Below are 19,281 nucleotides of genomic sequence, written 5' to 3'. Positions count from 1 at the left end.
GGCTGGCCGGCGTTGTCTTCCTCCCTGATAAACAGGAGTTTCACACGGCGCCATCTCTCATGTTTTGGCGTCTGATGAGCACACGCACAATGTAGTGTTAATGGGTTTGTGAGTGCTGTTTTAATTTCCCATGTGGAGGCCGGGGGAGCCCGTCCTTCTGACCCTGGCGTGTGTCGGACAGCCCTTCCAGAGCTCAGCGGAGAAAAACGGCCTTATTAGCCCAGTTCATTAAAATCATTAATAGTCATGAAATGAGAGGCACCAGAGTCCAAAAGGCTTAATGCTCCATCCATATTAATTAGACACCCACAAATCTGAAGTGAGGGAAACCGGGGCTGCTGCGGTTTCTGGCCTAAACACACTCACACACACACACAAAGATGCACATGCACACATTTAAGCAACCTGCCTACTGTGGCGTAACCTCCTCACACCCCTCACCCTCCCCTCCCCCAACTGTCACCACCGCTACCCTCCTGCTACAACTCCCGATTAAATTCTGTTTTAATTAAAACTGATCACATTAAGAAACTGATGTGGTTAATTAACTGGACTCTGGTGGAAGCGCCTTCCTCTACATCTGACGGCAGCATTGTAAAACACTTCCCGTGGAGGGGAGTTTAATACCCCCACCAGTGGCACCCCCACTGTCTTCCACCCTTCACTTCCCTCCCCCTGTTCACACAGTCCTCATTTCTCTTTATATTCATTTCAAAACCCATCTGTCCTAACGAGTCGTTTAGACTCATTTTCAGGCTTCAAGGCTCTTAATTCAAGAAGGAATCTCTAGCCGGGTGACACCATGCGCTGCAATTTCTCTTGCATAAAGATTTTCTTGGCCTTGTCAGTCTCTTTAAAGGGGCTATGAGGAGAATGTGGCTCTTTAGTAACATCTAGTGGCAGCTTCAGAAAACTACAACAGAAAATTGTGTGAAATACGTGTCGCCCCGAACAAATCTTTTTTTATGTTTTGTATTAAACTGACATATTCTACAAACTCATACTATAATTGACCAACCTGACCAAACAATGTGGACAAAAGATCCTTGCAGTATATTGAGCTCAAATTTAAAGAACCTGGATTTGCCTATAGGTTGGTAGTTTAAGGGGCCCAGGTAAAGTAGAGTTTTTGCAGTACAGTTCATAGACAGAACCAAACTGTAGGTTACACCAACACAAACCCTGCGTGCAGTTTACAGGCCTTTCAAAATGTGAAGTTCCCACAAAAGCTACAGTGCCAGTGGGTTGTTTAAGAGGTCTGGGAAAAGCTGGAGCTTTCACAGTAAATGCACAGAATCATGCAAAGTGGAAATGTAGAATATTCCCAAGAAAATACACAGAACCTGTGGAAATAGTTACAACCCTATAGAAATGTGGAATTTGGATAAATCTGTCTGTGTGCTTGCCTGTTCAGGAAGTCTGATTTCTTCGATGACCAAGGTAAACTTTGCTTGATTCTTTTTGTGTAAATTCAGTGTTTTCATTTTTTTTTAAACATCCCCTTCTCTGTGTCATGGATGTTCTCTCCCCACCTGTTCACCTTCATCACTCTCCTTGTCCCTTTTCAAGTCTCCTTGCTCTCTTTCCTTTCTTTCTCTCCCCTTCCTCTGTCTTGCTCCCCCCTCGTCACTGCCTCCCTGTCTTCCTTCCTTTGCTGGCCTCCCACCACACGGCGCTCTTGCTAGCAGTTAGAAGTTATGGTTTGTGGCTGGTGAGCTGACAGCGCTACAGCAGAGGGCGAGATAAGGCTGTGACCTCTCTGGCCGGAGAGGATGATATGAATACATTTACTCCCTGTGTGATGGGAGGCTAGGGAGGGGGAAGAGGAGGCAGGGGGAGGGAGGGGCTGAGCTGATGTGTGCTGTCCCTGGGCGCCTGGCCCCCCAACTAAATCTGCTGTATCTGTAACAAGGGCTTCAGACAGCAGGGGATGGGGAGGGGGAGGGGGAGGGGGAAGGGAGGAGGAGCAGGATGAGAGGAAGGGGTTGGGTAGTTGGGGTGTGTATTGGTACATATATGTGTGTGCATGTCTATATATATATATATATATATATATATATATATATATATATATATATATATATATATATATATATATCATGTATATAGTGTGTATTGCCCCTTGGGCCTGATATTGGATGATGTTCAAAAATCAAGGCCTCCTGCCACGAGGCAACGATTCATCACATTGAATTGTGTGTGTGTGTGTGTGTGTGTGTGTGTGTGTGTGTGTGTGTGTGTGTGTGTGTGTGTGTGTGTGTGTGTGTGTGTGTATGTGTATGTGTATGTGTGTGAAAGAGACAGGGTGTCTGTTTGCATACTGTGTGTGTGCCTGCAGACGTCTTTTACACTACAGTATGTCTACATCAAATTCACAATTTCCAAACATACGTAACTGTGTTTTTAGCAGCTTCTTTTGTCATTTTAACACATGCATTTAACTGGAAATTGACTCGAGCAACACTCACAAGTAAAAAATGTGATAATTACTTTTGTACCGTAAGGTGTCATGTTTTTGAGATAGTACAAAGAAATGCAGCAGCGACATGAAAATGTTTTAAATGCTTGTTTTGTTCTGGGGAAGTGAATGAGAATGAAAACTCTTCCTCTGAAGACAGAAAACAAGCTGACCTTCAGAGAAACGTTTCTACTCAAAGGGACCATTTTCATGGTTTTGAATTATGTACTATGTTGCCCATTAATTGGAAATTGTATACTTTACATCCCCGCTGATCACTGTCCAATGCATACCAGATGTGTTTGGGTTTATTCATCATACACCTTCTGTGACACCAGTCCCAGGCCCCATAAGAAAACTCTCTATAACTCTCCTATCAAGGACGATCTGATATCCAAAACTTTAAAGTAAAGTCAAGCTGATTTTTATTTGCAAAGCTCCAATTCACAGCAGTCATCTCAAGGTACTTTTCAAATAGAGTAGGTGAAGGTCCAGAAGTCAACAGCTACATCTTTTGCACTGATAAAATCTGTTTGTTAAACAGTTAAACCAGATAATAAATCAAAGTTGCTGTTCAGTTGTTTGAATGAATTGGTGAAATGGTGTAAAGTTTAGTGACCATTCTCCCCTATACAACCCTGTTGGCCGAGGTCATTCATAACAGCAGACCTCTACGTGCTCTTTTATTTTGCATCGGCATCGGTCTGATGATCAGTATCATAAACTGCAGATCTGCAGCAAGTTTAAGAATCTGATTGTTGAGCGTCTACCTGGGACAGCAGAGGAAATCTCTAAAGCACAGCAGGGAACCATTTATGTTACGATCAGCCTGCATGATTTTAAAGCCCAATTCTGATTTTAGAGGTCACAGGCAAAAAGCCCTGCTAAGAGGCAAATCAGCAGTTGATGTACAAACGTCCCTCACTATGTGTGAACTCTTCAAACACAAGTCTTCCTTACCAGTTATCTAGCTTACTGAATAATTGGCCAATGTGCCAACTAGCTATACAGCCAATAAGAGTGCAGGATACTTGTATACAGTAGAAACATTGCAGTGCTGTCATTCAGATTTAAAATCAAATCTATTAGCACCAGCTCTCTGTGTAGAACCAGTCAGCAAGTTGTGTAGTGTGAATTTTACAGCACCTTTTTACGTCTATACTGTAAGTATAGTCTGAAGTGAGCTTTGTGATGATCATTTTGTGGTAAAAGGTATGAAACATGCAAAGCCATTGGTTTGTTCTTCCAAGAATGTCTTTGTATGAGTGGGTGTGTTTGTGTTTGTTATTTGGTCATGTGTGTGTCCACCAAGGGCATCATTTATCCACCAGCCTAGAGGCAAAAACAACTTGCTGCCAGTATTGATGGTTCCTCCTGCAGTACCTGGGTGGATTGGGTTCAGAGGTCACCAGTCACAGGCAATCAGGAGTAAATGGAGCCTGTGTAACACTAGACAAACGGCTAAGAGCTTTAGAACAAAGCCAAGGCCGCTGTCCTGTGTGTGTTGCTGTATGTGTTTGTGTTTACGTATATTGCTGCAGTGCTCTTGACTCCCTTATTTCACTCAACCTTAGCCACTATAACAGGATTAATTCTTGTTTATTTCCATGCGTCTGACCTTGCAGATGATCCCGTTATCCCGTACTTCCAGTCAAGACTGCAGACCTCACCAAAAAGTCTTAGATATTTGAAACAAAATAAATTGGCACTCAGCAGCCAAAACACATTCCCAATCCTTTTATCCCCTTAGTAAGGTTTAACACTGTCAGCTGCTGCAGTCAGCCTCGTCCCCTGTTCATCCACAGACTAATCCAGCACTCTTTTATTGTTTCATTGACTCTCCAAGCCTGAACTCCAGGAATCAAAACAGCTTGTGGGAGGCGTCACTAAGGCGAGCTGACGAATTTGGCGTTCTCGGAGAAAGCGAGTCAAGGAGGGGCTCGCTCCTGGGGAGGAAGACACATATCAAAGAGGTATTAAACGCACTGATCCGCCATGCCTTAACTCACTCTTACATCATCATAAAACATCATCCAATTTACCAGCACTGTCGGAGAGGAACCATAACACATTTGCATAATGCAGCGTCTTCACTATGTTAATTCTCCCTCAACTCAGCCATGTACAAGGGCTCTTTTTTTGTGGTGAGACTTATTCTATCTCTCTCAGTCTGTATATTGTGTGTGCATGAGTGCATTACACCATGCTAGCATGTCGATGACTGGTGAAGATTATGGAGGTAAATGAGGCTCTCCAAAGCCCTCCAAGCTCTCCATACAGCCGAGTGATAGTCAGTGATACCGCGGGGCATCGCAGGAAGAGCAATAGAAACACATTACTGCTGAAATCACATTGCTCTCCCCCGCTGAGGGGTGTAAGTTACCACGGAAATGGATGGAGCACACAAGGGAAGAGGTGGTGGGGCTGGGGGTGCGGGTAGTGCAGGTGTGGTTGAGCCTCTCCACAATCTGCATTGACTCGTGTGATCTCTTTTTAATTTTCTGCCTGTGTGAAATATTGAAGATGACTTGATTAAATTCTTCCTTGGCTGGATTCTGATGCGAAGCGGCGCACACTGAGTGACTGCACATGCACCCCTTTGTAAGCTGAAATTATGTTAAAGCGGGGAATCTGACACTGTTTTATTACATCTGCTCATGGCTTTCAGTGAAATGCAGGAGCTATTGTGTGGCAAGGAGTTTTTAGCGATGCTACTGGCAGTGCCAGACTGTCAATCCTGTCAAATATCTCTATTTGATGGATGGTTAGGGAGTTTTGGTCAATATAACCTTAACCTAACCTTAACTTAACCCTATACTTAAAATACCTTAGCTTTTCCTGGCTGACAGATTTACATATATCAGAAGAGATTTACTTTTATACTGTAGATGTTAATGGTGCCCAGAGGAAGAACTATTGCCTTTGATCACTTCCCAGACAGCACACATATGTCTCACTGACGTCCACCTCAGAACGGTACGTTGGCCTCCTATCGGCATCGGCTGCATAGACCTGTCCTCAGAATGTATAATTCTGTATTTTCCCAGCTCATCAAAAACTCAAATATGTTGGCTTTAGGTGGGCCCACTACCAGAAAATGTGTAACTTTAATTGTGTCTCTTCATTATACGTATGCCTACACACATACTGTTCATGAAATTACAGTAGGTAAATTAACTAAGTAAATTTTGGGATATCAGTGTTTTTCACGTTGGACAGTAAAATATTTTCCGTCTGAAAGGTCAAGCCCAAACAAATGAAGGTTGTAGTTACAAAGCCAACTACAGACTGGCTAAATGCTACACCTTTGAGTCATTGTCCATGGTTGTCCAATGGTTGAGCTTCAAGCTTAAGTACAGCCTCACAAAGCTATGGCATGACGCTGTAGCCTACTCTTATTACCTTTTATTAAGTGCTGGTGAACCCATGTGCTGTTACCAGAGTCAACCAATTTGTCAAGGCAATAGCCAATATCTCATTGGCTGACAAATGTCCTTTGAAATAATATAAAAGGGCACCAAAAATGATCTATGTTCATACTGAATGATTACAGCTCAAAAAAGCCAAGGTTTTGTTCCAACTCAGGAGGTCACAAGGAAAAACCATGTTGACGTTGGGAAAGTGAACAGATGTTGATCATAGTGACTAAACCAGAGAGTTATTAATTAGAAGCTTATGACAGCTTTATCGAGAGTTTTAATGTGTTTCACTCTCAGGTCTAATTGGCAGCTGATCAACCCACAATGTGACTAGTGCAGTAGACACAATTAACAACCAGATATTTACAGTATGCCAGGAATTAGTAGGAGAAGGACTTGACTTTTATTTATTGTTTGCTGTATCTACCATGAATAAATGAGCTATTGGTTTATTACATTTTTATCAAATAAGATGAGAATGCACAAAGGGTTGTGGTGAAATTTTTAAGCCTAACGATGTTTGCATTACATCATTTTGTTTTTTTTTATGTGTTTCACTTGAACTGAACATGTTGACACGAGGCTTTGGGGTCTGGGATAAAACTTCAAACACATCTCTGTTGATTGTTGAAACAGGGTTTGTTCACATCACATGACTTTGTAGAGACTGACCCCTGGCGGGTGAATTAGGCTGTACACCACCACTGAGTACACAAGAGAGACAACAGCAATAAATGATCAAAAATGTATTTGAAGAAAAACAGACAATATGGAGAGTTTGCTCTCTGATAAAGCTTTAAACATGTGTATGATATTTTCCCAGAGAGGAGACAGAACTTAGATCCTCATCATCATTAAAAGGATTGTAATGCCATCTGCTGGACAAACAGGCTCCTCACCCTAACCTCAACATAGTTTACTGTAATGGCTCATACCTGACAAATCTCATGTGTATGAATGAATGAATGAATGAATGAATGAATGAATGAATGAATGAATGAATGAATGAATTAAATTTATTGGTTACTCAGAGAGTATAAACTTTGGTCACAACCAAAGGATAGGGGCGGAAGCCTCAGCTTTTATATAGCCCCCCCTTTTCTTACATATCCATCAAAAAAAGAAGCATATATACATACCTACGTACAAACATATGTAGCCTATCATATATACACCTACACACACCTAAATGCGTATTATGCATTCACAAGATACAAACATACATACATACGTACATACATCTTTTCATAAGTTGTGATAATTATATTACTCAATGCTCTCAAGTCAGTATTTATCTATCATCATGTCTTTGTATCTTTTTTTAAATATTGGCACATTCTTACTGTATTTTAGTTAATCAGGTAGCCTAATGCATTCCATAACTTCACGCCACAAACAGAAATGCACCTGCTTTTAAACTGTATTGTAGGCGGGCTGTTTCCAATTTAGTTTGTTTCTGAGGGTGTAACCCCCCCCCCCCTCTCTCTCTAAACATGGATTGTATGTTGGATGGAAGCAGGTTATTTCTGGATTTGCACATGACTAACTCTGTTTTCTGGTCATGAATTTAAGTGCTTTTGACTTTATGAATAATGAATTGGTAAACCAACATTATTTACTATTCTTATTGCTTTTTTTGTTGCTTTTTTTTGCTTTTTTTGTACTGTGCATACTGTCTGTAGCGTATGTTTGATGACAAATTTATGCCTCCTGATAATTTTACAAAGCATGTCATGACATTTTAGAATTCTTGGTAACACTTTACTTGACGCCTATCTCTATAACACATTATAACCATACTTATAATGAGGTATAATGCAGTTATAACACTGTATAACTATAGTTATAAACACTCGTAAATATTCATAATGCTTTATAACAATAATCATAACACACTATAAAGCATTTTATCTTGACTTATAAGGTCAGGTATATTATAATATGTTATAATTGTTAGTAACTGGCTGACAATGCCCACATTTATAATGCATTATAAATATAGCCTAGTTATAATGTGTGTGTTATAATTGTCTTATAAACATGTATAACTATCATTATAAACACTCATAAATCACATAAGACTTTATAATAATAAGCATAACATATTATAGAGCATTATAACTATAATACTAAGACCTTATAAGCCATTATAAAATGCTCTATGATGTGTTGTGCTTATTGTTATAAAGCCTTATGATAATTAATGAGCGTATAGTTATACAGTGCTATAATTGCATTATAACTCATTATAAGTATGGTTATAATGTGTTAGGCGTCAAGTAAAGTGTTACCAAATTGTCATTGTGTTTTTCTCTCTTTCAATATTTTCTATAATGTTCTAACCAAACAAGCCACGGGTAAAAAAAAAAAAAAAAATGTTTTGTCATTTTTATCAGTCAATCTGATGGTCAAATTAGGGTATTGGTCACTTTGTTCAATAAAATTTTGCGTGATGAAATTACCTGTGTCCTGTGTCACGTCCTGTGTGTTCCTTTGTGTAGTTGAGTTGTTTCCTGTTTTATTTTGAAGTTCAGTGTCCAGTCTTCCTGTGTGTTCCCTGCTTGTGATTACCCAATGTGTTTCACCTGTGCTGATTTCACCACCTGTGTCTTGTTAGTGTTCTCCCTTTGCCTTTGTCGGATCGTCTGCATCGAATGCCTTGTCCATGCCCTCTGTGCCAGTGTTTTCCCCTGCGTTTTTCCAGGGATTTTTGTAAGTTTAAATAAATATGTGCCACTGAACCCGTTCTTGTTCCTGCCTGCCTTTGGGTCCAGTCCTCTCTAAAATAAACCCTTACAGTGCAGGTGAGATCAATCCCTTTGCCACATATGAACCATGTGGAACATGTGGACTAAAGAAACAGTCAGGACCTCAACCATTACAAATAACCAGCAACATAAGGTGTCACTGGTTATTTGCTGCCACCTAAAGGACACAGAGATACTGTGCATGGTGTAAATACTGCTGTGCTCTCCTCAATTTTCATATTGTAAATGTTTAATTGCCCTCCACTGTCTGTTTCTGTATATGTGATTGTAAGATCTGAATGAGGTGTGGCTCTTTCAGGTTAATTTGTCTTAAATCTCATCTTGCTATGTTTATATTTCAGCTGATGATGATGATATGATATCTACTCTACCTCATGTCGACTAAGGGCTGGGAGAAGTTTCAGAGTCCTCTGTGCCTTCTCTGAGTTACAGGGGGGCTCCGTACAGCACTGCATGTCCGGTTGCGAATGGGCCTCACTTTTCTTCATCCAAAAAGACACACCAAAAAAACATTCAAATACCTCCACACAGCTCGTCTGTAATGTCCCTCTTGTATTGAAGCCCCAACATGAGAAATTGTTCTGAAAAAAATTAAATAAGTATAGGTTTTAAGCTTGTTTGTAGCGGAAGCTACAAATCTTGCTCGATTTGCATTGACACCCAGTTCACGGCTCCGCAAATCGCGTGAAATTCCGGCAGAGCAACACTGGGAGCTTCCGCTACAAACAAGCTTAAAACCTATACTTATTTAATTTTTTTCAGAATAATTTCTCATGTTGGGGCTTCAATACAAGAGGGACATTACATACGAGCACTATGGAGATATTTGGATGTTTTTTGGTGTGTCTTTTTGGACGAAGAAAAGTGAACTCCGTTCGCAACCGTCATATGGACATGCAGTGCTGCACAGAGCCCCCCTGTACGTAACTCAGAGAAGGCACGGAGGACTCTGAAACTTCATGTCAGCTTCATGTCTTATTGTAGACAATAAACACATTATACTGTGTGTCAGCTAAGAAGAAGTGAGGGAGGTTCAGTGTTATCTTAGTCATCATTAACTACATAGCTGACCTCCTTCAAGACCCTGGGTGTCTCCATCTGATACCAGAATACGACTAACAGATCACAATCAGCATACAGCCACCCATGGAAATCTCAGGCACATCCTTAATTATGTCATTAACTGCAGCAAAACAAAGTTTAATTTCCCAAGATCTTGAGAAAATTACCCTGTTATCTGCTTGTAGTTGCCGTGGACCTTCTGAAACCCACAGGTGACAGACGTGTTGATTTATGGGAAGGTGAGAATAAACGCCATGGAGTCAACTGACTCTACATATTTTACTTTGATACAAAAAAACTGCTCACGTGAACATGGTGGTCCATGGGTTGCATTATGAGAAATGTAAAATTCAGCGTTTTATGAAGTTGCTTGACCTAACTAAAAGTTAGGATATCTCAAGTATATGACAAATATGTCTCTTGTTTAAACAACCAGCATGTGTGAGAAAAATTGAATTAAAAATAACAACTTATTTTAATCTGAAAGGTTATCTGAAATATATTTCATTATTCTTAATTTGTGACTGTAATTATTACTGTAGTAGGCTATGTTTATTTTACAGTAACAGTTTAGATTTTTTTTATGTGGGTTAGGGTTTTTTTTGTTTTTTTGTTTTTTTTATGAAACTTTGATGAGATAAGATGAACAGCAGCTATTGGGGTTAGTTAAGTTATTAAAAAGCCCTCAACATCAGTACAGTAGGCCTGGTCCTCTCCCGTGAGCGGTGACCGTCAGATTGAAGGTCGTTTCCGCTTTAAATGTTGCTTTTTGTCGATGGTGCTCTGTCCAGAGAAGGGAGGGGGAGCAGGAGAGGTTCGGGGAGGGTGCGATAACTCGGTATGACATACAGTCTCAGGCAGGAAAAAACCCACGCACCCACGCAACACTCTCACGTCCTCATCATGTAGAAGCAGACAGGCTGACTGATAGCTGACAGACCGACAGGCGGACTCAGACTCAAAGTTCACAGCAGCATGTAGCCCGAGCTGCTGCGACTGGAAACAGCGACGGACGAAGCCGGATTCCTCCACTGATATCAAATAAAAACCCCGCAGGTAAGAGGCTTCTCCTCCAGGGTTATTGGCTGATAAAGCGGAGAGAGGTGCGGGATCGTCTTCCCTCTCCCCGCATCAATGTTTCATGCGTGACCCTGCGTCTCGGTGTTTCTGCAGAGAGGAACTTTGGTCTTGTTGTGTCAGATTATAATGGGAGTTATGATGCTGGTGTTATAGGTGTTGCCGTTTGCAGCAGCAGCAGCAGCAGCAGCAGCAGCTGATCGCACCGCTGTAAACAAACAGAGCAGACATGCGGCTGCCTTTCAGCACCAAGGACAGAGCACCGGAGGCTGCTGCGTAGTTTATCACCAGAGGCTTCTCCTGCTGCCGATGACTCCACACAGCTGAAGCTGTTTCCCCTCTGAACTAGACACTGACGAATGTCAATAATAATAAATAGGCTAAATAACAACCTTAAAAGAAAAAGAGCGAAGATGAGCTGTGTATTTGTTATTGCACCATTTTTCATGACGCCACTGGCTGTGCCTCTGTAAAAAAAAATATGTTAACTCAGTATCTGACTCATCACCAATGACTAGCAGAGGAAAATAATCAATTTTCTAGACAGAAAAAGGGTCAGTGTTAATTTGTTAATAGCAGAATGACATGAGTCTAATCTAGGCTATTAAAGCTTTGGCTGAAGTCAGTAGAAGCATTATATGCTATGTGTGCAAAATATAAAAATAGCAAAATTGCAGCATGAAAAAATTAGGAGCAACTTCGTGATATCAACAGACAGGCACAAAGCATCTGTGCCTCTGTTTAATGTAGTGAACAGGAGCTTCCTATGCCACAAAAAAACAGTCAAATGGACAAATGTTTGTGCAAATTATGTCTATTTTGTGTTTTTGATTTGAGGCTATGATGATACTAATAAATCTAAATGCATGCAGCAGAATTCATACATTTTTACATTGGTTTAAAATGGACGACAGATCTGACTTCCCTTATGTCTCTTAGTTGGTGAGGTCCAAAATTGGAAACATATTTGATTAAAACTCACATTCATCTTCCTTAGAACATGGACAGAAACAGAAAACTGGCAGACGATGTAAAAGGGCATGGTGGGGGATTAAATGAGAGACAGTTTGTCATATTTGAATCTTGAGCCAATTGGAGCTTTATGAAAGTATCAGAACATTCATATCAATTCAGATACAAACTGGTGTGCAGTGCAGACTGCAACTAGAACTGGCCTAATGTACTGTACAGTTTTTTCTTGTTTTTAATGTGTGTTTTTTTTTTTCACGTAAGTGTAGAAGGCAATGGCAGAGCCTAATGGGCTCTAATTGAGGGCACACATATTTTTTTCTGCACCATTTGTGGTCAAAAAGGGTCCAGCTTTGGCTGTGTTTCTCAAATGGAAGAATAATGTTTGAATCTAAAATATCCAACTCTGCTCCTGCTACATTACAGTTGAGGCAAATGGAGTTTTACTTCATGGTGCTCCCAGAACTGAATAATTGAAATATTCATATCAATATTCAATGACCTTTAGATGGATTCCAGCAGCCTTTGGCTCCACAAAAAAGTGAACTGAAGATTTTGAGCACCCTGACAGCTAGGCTCACAGGTCAAGGTGTTGACCCTCAGAGAAGCAGAGCAGCGTATTAGGTGTCAGGAGGAAAAGGTTAGTGATCTCTCCGCCAGGCTGGAGACAAACTACTCAGATCAAGTCTCAGTTAAATCAGGCAGACTATCTTATCCCCAAGATCCAGAGGAAGCTGAGTGAGAAGTTACAGCAAGAAAAAGACTCCCATCAGCAGTAACTCGAGGCTGGCAGACAGTCTCATGCTGAGAGGGTGAAAGAGGATCAGGAGCTGATCCAGGGGCTGAGGTGAGAGCAGGATGCCCTCCTTCAGGAACTGGAGGGTCTGGAAGCAAAACTGGAGAAACTGACCTCAAACAACCAAAATGTTTGTCACCAAGATTAAGTCTCAGGAGGAGGTCAGTTTAACACTGTAACACTTTAACACATGCTGGTAGTTCAAAGATATGACAGAAAACATTCCCATTTGAAAATGAATTAATGTCTGTTAATTGAAAAAATATATATTTGGAAGAAGAATTTGGTAACCTTGACCAATGAGAAACCACCTTAGAAACTATTGTTGAAGGCTGATGGATGGATGGGTGGATGCCTATAACCTTTTAGTCTTCTACTATGATCTTTTTGTATTAAATGTGATAGGTAAATACATTTTAATGAACTCTGATCGATCGACTGTGACCTTGTTTTACAGGAGCAGAAAATGGCTGAAATCCTCCTCTTCACTTTGTGGATCACCACAGTCTTCACCACGGCACTCGGCTGCCCTGAGCTCTGCACCTGCTCAGATAAATATGGCCGCCACTTTGCTGAATGCTCCTACAAAGAAATAACTGAAGTCCCAGATGGTTTTCCCTCTAATGTAACAACTGTGAGTCTCTCTGCAAACAAGATCACGTTGATACCATTGGGGAGTTTTGACAATGTCACTCTGGTAACATCACTGTGGATGGCCCACAATGAGATCATCTCCATCGAGCAAGGGGCCCTCACACCTTTGGTCCATCTGCGTAACTTTGACATCAGCTATAATAAAATCGTAGACTTTCCTTGGGAGGATCTGCAGAACCTCACAGGCCTGCATCTGTTGAAGATGAACAACAATGAGATGTCCCACCTGCCGAGGAACGCCCTGTCCAACCTCAAAGAGCTGAGGTCCCTGCGCCTCAATGAAAACAAATTTATAACCATCGTTGAGGGGACATTTGATGGTTTGGTGTCTTTATCTCATTTGCAAATTTATAAAAATCCTTTTGCGTGCACCTGCTCCCTCGACTGGCTCAGAGACTGGATTTCAACAAACGCCATGTCTGTCGCGGAGCAGAGTTCGATTGTTTGTGCAAGCCCGGAGAAATTTAAAGGGAAGGTGATCGCGAATTTGCCTGAATCAAAGTGCACAAGTCCAAACGTCACAATACGGAGTGAACCAAATATTGATGACTCAACTATCAATGAGCGCAGCACATTGGTCCTGACTTGTGAATTCAAAGGAAACCCAAAACCACTGGTCATGTGGAATATTCGCAGCAAAAGCCGGAAGCAAGAGCTGGTGTTGTCGTTCATCGAGGATGACTCAGCAGAATCGAACAAGAACTCCTTACTGTCTGACCATCTCGTCAAAGTCTTTAATAATGGGACTCTCATCATTTCTCGGCTTAGGAAAGAGGACAGTGGCAACTACAGCTGCTCGGCCACAAATGAGTTTGGTAGAGCTGAAGATTCAGTGTCAGTGAAGGTGATGGTTTTACCCAAACCAACATCCCCAACCCAAATGACCACAACACCTTCTCACACTGAGACGCAATCATCTATACACCGAGCAACAGACAAAATATCTGTTTTTGATTCTGTGCATTTGCCTGATGTTGAGAGAAAAGACCTCATCAACGTTGCACCAACTGTCTTGCTCACTATAGAGAATAGTTCTAAGTCTTACGAGAATGAAACTAGGTATCTGTCCCGTGCTAGCAAGTGTGGTTTGACAGCTAACACAAGATACATTTCTAGTCATGTCTTTAATGGAAGCCTGGATGATATCAAACAGTACACATTTGACTTTGGTGTCATTGCATTAGGGGTGTCGGAAACAGAGGCGACAGTGCGACTCAACCCTCTGCTCATACCAAGGGAGAAGAGTGCAAACCGGGCCGCCACATCTGAAAGTGTCAACACCGACAGTGAAGAGGACGTCTCTGAAAAGGTCCACTCCAGCGGCTTGTATCTGTGCGTCACCGCTGATCGCAAACACTCAGCCGTGCTGTGGTCAAGAATCAAGGAAGGTGTTAACACGTATCTGTTCAGCGGTTTACGCCCCGGTACAAACTACTCCCTGTGTCTGACCTACAGGGGGGAGGACTGCGAAGTCCAGGTGCTGTTCACCACCAGGAGGAGGGTGCCAAACCTGCTCATCATCATCTCGGTCAGCATCTGCCTCCTGACTGTGTCCACTGTGCCTCTCCTTGGCGCCACGTGCTTCCACCTGGTGTACAAATATCGCAGCAAGACGTACAAGCTGATCCTGAAGGCCAAAGACCAGTACCACATGGAGAGGAATCTCGCTGCCAACTTTAACATCCACGCACCTCACACTGACTCTCAGAAGAAAATCAATGTCAGCCAGCTGGACGAGGAAGAGGGGGAGACGGAGAGCGTGGACGGAGATGGCGAGAAAGAGGCGGATACAGAAGAAAGTGTGGTGACTGAGTCATTTACTTTGTCTCAGTGCCGGGGGAATTTAGACGACTGTGAGGTAGGATCAGAGTACAGTGATAGGTTGCCTTTGGGAGCTGAGGCAGTGAATATTATAAGCAACTACAAATATCCAAATCAGTAAATGTTGAATGTTTGTGACATTGCATAATTTGTATTAAGTTTCAAGGTAAAACAGGTGTGTTTTGTTTTCAGTCTGTGCCAAAGGTTTAGCCTTAAAGAAAGCTGATTAGAAACACTGCTTTATTCTACAAGAATACATTTATTGGCTTCAAACCACACCCAAAGCTGAAACAATCAGTGGCTGCATGCAGCTGCCAGGCTCTATCAACTGTCAGGAGAGGTTTTCCAGACAAACGCCCTTTAGCATCAGACCTGGTGTCAGCTATATGTAAACCTTGTTATCCCGAATCTGCTGCAGCTAGAAACATCTGGGCTTGTTTCATCCTTTTAAGGCAAATGTCTGTCCATTCATTAATGCATACTAAAGCAGTTTCCCTAAATAAACACCAGAAAGAAAACCACAACTTGGCACACAACCAGTGTGTGTTTAACCTTAACAAACCTTATCAACATACCTTAACCTTATCAAAGTAAAAAATAAAAAATAAAAAATCAGCAAGGTCTGAGTGTGCAGCTTTGGTTTCCATTAAAATGCCACTCGTAACTGTGTTTCAAGCAGGTGTGGTGGCCCCTGCTGTGTGCCTGCCTGTGGGTTACTGGTATGAATGTGACATGGTGTGGGTGTGTTTAAGACCTGTGTTCCCCCCGAGGTTGCCATGGAACCTGAGTGACTGATTTGTTTGGAGGCCTGGTGTGGAGCACCTGGGCCCGGCGCTCTGCAGCTTACTTACTCTCTATTGTGCCAGCACCCTCATCCAAGCCACATCTCTTCTTTTTGTTGTTTTTGTTTCACTTCACAACACTCGAAATAGTACATTTAAACACAGCCATATCTACACTAAGGATACCACTGACTGCCACACCCCACCTGCTTAAATTGATAAATTTATGTAGTTTGTTAAATAAATTACGATTATATCATTTGCAGGTCATGTCCCTCCCTGTCCTTTGTCATAATCTATTACCCTGGTTGTGACACAGGTGGGAAAGTCAGATAATAACATAAATATGAAGCTCCGAGCAGCAGTCGGTTAGCTTAGCACAAAGACTGGGGAAACAGCTATCCTACTGACCACTGTGATAATTAATTAAAGAGCACATAGAAACTCTGCACTTAACTGCACAATTCTTGATGGTTTTACTTTCTAATTTGCATCAAGGCCTGCACCAAAATAGACCTACACATGGTGAGTGACAATCACTGGAAACCAAACATGTCCCGTTTATTTATGTAGCCTAAGCGCAATATAGTTTATAAAATACCAAATTGTTCAAAAATGCCTTATCTCTATATCTAAGTTTTTGCTATTGCTACATAACTGACCTTAACAGAGAAAACTTGCCAACAGCGTCTTAGAAACAATTTAAACAAGTCAACAATCTGATTATGTTTTTTTTGGTTCGCTGGGGAAACTTTGGAGCACATTTCATTAGGAGGTGTCCCATTAACTCAACAGACAAAAGTATATAATTAATATATAACTTTAGAGCTAATACTACAGACTTGTTGTGAAATGTCCATCACCCACCTGTAAATTGTACAGTGGTGACAGTGTGAGAGCTTGTCCACAAGAACCATACATTGTCCATACAGTCCATCCAGAAACTACAGTGAATCCTCAAAGCCTCTGTTGTCCACAGTTGTTCTCAGTCACTCTTGTCAGGATGAAGCTGAGTGAAATTGTGCTGGCAATTACATGCACACTTGCTACAGACACTTTCTATGAAATACAATTTCATTAATATCATATAGTGTTATGAAGTGTTCCCAATCCTAATAGTTGCAATAAAGATTATAAGAGAATTGACAATACAATATATGTTACATAGTCTGTGTGGGTGGATTATAGTTTGGGTGCAGCTTTAATTTTCCTTCTTTTTTGATTTAGCCTATTACATTTTTTTAATTTTATGCCCTAGTTAATGTTTCCCTCAGCGCACACGCCCACAATGAGGAATAGAAATCTCTGTGATCAAATGATTTTACTACAGTAACTTTAACATTTAGCTATTCCCTCCACATCTCTTTGTTCCTCATATAAGGCTAGTGAGTGAAAGCAAGACATGACTACACAATGATCTGACCTTATTTCTGCCATCCAGTGTCAGGATGAGAGGGAGCAGCAGTTAGCCAGGTGTAACAATAAAAAGACAGCGTGAAAACAGTAAACAAAGCTTTTGTCACATATGAAGTGCAACGCAACCTGATTAAGAACAATGTAAACTAGATGTAAGCAGTCGTAAATGGACTAACTGTGACTAAAATGTACTAATGTTCTGCTTCAAAGTAACCACAGTAAATTTGTGCTGTCGTCTCACTGTAGGAGTGAAGTAGCTTCAAAATGCAGACACTTTCAATGTTTATAAAAACCTGTGTTGTTTCAAAGAGAAAACTATTGTGTCCCACAGCTGTGAGCTCTCTGTCCAGTTACTGTGAACATTTCCTATGAACATAACTGTTGTCATTGTGAAGAAAACGTTGCTAAAAATGTCGACAAGTTAGTTCAATATTATCCACTAAGCCTACTTTAGTGTAGTGGGATTAACCCTAAAAACTGTAACATCACTAACAAGTGTGTACGTGAAGTTACTACTCTGTTGTATCTGGGTCATGTGTCCATCCTGCAGTAATTGCTGTGTTAGAAAATCTGCATGCTGTTGTTGTGAGCCGCAGTATGCTGTGTCTTGTTTATATGTTTTAGATATTTAAAATATCAACTCTGGGTGAACGTTTGCTGCTGTACTTTTTTGTTTTATACCTGTGTAATAAATGAAACTGTCTGTTTTTACCAAAGCATTTAAATCTCCTCACTGACTCCTCCTAATCCTGTGTGCCTCAATAAAGTTTAGACAAAACTCTGGTCATTGTTCATTGTTATTCAAAACACTTGTCAGTCAGTCAGTCAGTCAGTCAGTCAGTCAGTCAGTCAGTCAGTCCTCAGACCTCAACATATACCATACAGTATATCAAAGTTGTAAAAAGATGCTATTCAAATACTTGTATTTAAAAACTGATTTGTTTCATGAGAATAAAAGGAATATGAATTAACAAACAAACAAAAAAAAGTACTTTCTATTGGAGACATTTATTTTTCTTTAGCAGTTACTTAACTGGCATTAGAAAATTGTATTTGTAATACCATTAAAACAGCATGTAGGAAATAAAAAGCATCAGGTAACAGATCACTTTAATCTGCCATATTCTGATATGTTAATGTGTATGACATCAGTATTTGTTATATTACAGTATAATATGATGTAATTTGTTTCACATTTGTATTACATTCTATTTGTATCATAGCAACTAAAGGTTACAAAGGAGAAACAATAAAGTTATCACTTTCATCACTTAATACAAGTCCATAAAATCCTGCCATCCATGACTTTACAAAAGATCCTTCTGAACATGAAAGCGAGGCAAGCAGAATACACACTGAGAACCTGCATGTGCTGACATTTCTGCATCAACCTGAGGCAACAATAGACTAATGTCCGACCTCTTATCGACCCCTCACTCCAGCTCTGATGCCGACATTGATCAGCTCTGTCGGTCTGTACAGTGTCAGTTTAAAATGACTAAAAGGCCTCTAGACTACTGCCAAAACGTGACACAATTCAACTTAATTTTTCATCAGTAGCTGTGACCTGATTCATGTTGCTGCTGGAGCTGATGAGATCTGGTCAGTTGCTCTATTTTGTTAAATGGCACAGTTTGCCTCTTGGTAAATGATCCTTTTTATTCTAGTTTTACAAGCTTTTATTCACATATGAAACCATTGAGGCTAAGAAGCATCTCAGTATATCATTAACAGGTGGGAACAAACTTTAAAGTCAGTACCAGTCTGCAGCTGCTTTATTGTACATCAATGGCACATTTTATTACTTAAATCACATCAGGACCAAAAAAAATCTGTGCTTTTATCTTCTGCAACAACAAATGTTCTGCTGGCTTTGAGTATGTCACCATGTGCCTGACTGGACCGACATTAAAGAGCCCAACTGATGATTTAGTTTATTCTAGTCCCACCAGCTGGGCTGTGGAAAAGCCTTACATGACTGTACAGACAGTTTACTCCACAATCACAGTCTTAGACCTAACGTTAACAAACCTTTTACTTGTCTAAGTATAATTACATC

At 40.8% G+C, this 19,281-nt stretch overlaps 1 protein-coding gene across 1 annotated transcript; it reads left to right on the top strand.

Moving 5' to 3' along the window:
* Positions 1-12,677: 12,677 nt before the first annotated feature.
* On the top strand, positions 12,678-15,145 carry LOC311001609 (immunoglobulin superfamily containing leucine-rich repeat protein 2-like; the record flags this gene model as incomplete). The annotated part of the gene is made up of 2 exons (XM_083992716.1): positions 12,678-12,710; positions 13,007-15,145. 2 exons carry the CDS (start codon positions 12,678-12,680, stop codon positions 15,143-15,145), a joined length of 2,172 nt encoding a protein of 723 aa, XP_083848842.1.
* Between the last annotated feature and the right edge of the window lie 4,136 nt (positions 15,146-19,281).

This window comes from Trachurus trachurus (assembly GCF_905171665.1).
Source record: "Trachurus trachurus genome assembly, chromosome: 3".
In the NCBI taxonomy this organism is placed as follows: Eukaryota; Metazoa; Chordata; class Actinopteri; order Carangiformes; family Carangidae; genus Trachurus; species Trachurus trachurus.
This window is presented reverse-complemented; position numbering and strand designations above follow the sequence as displayed.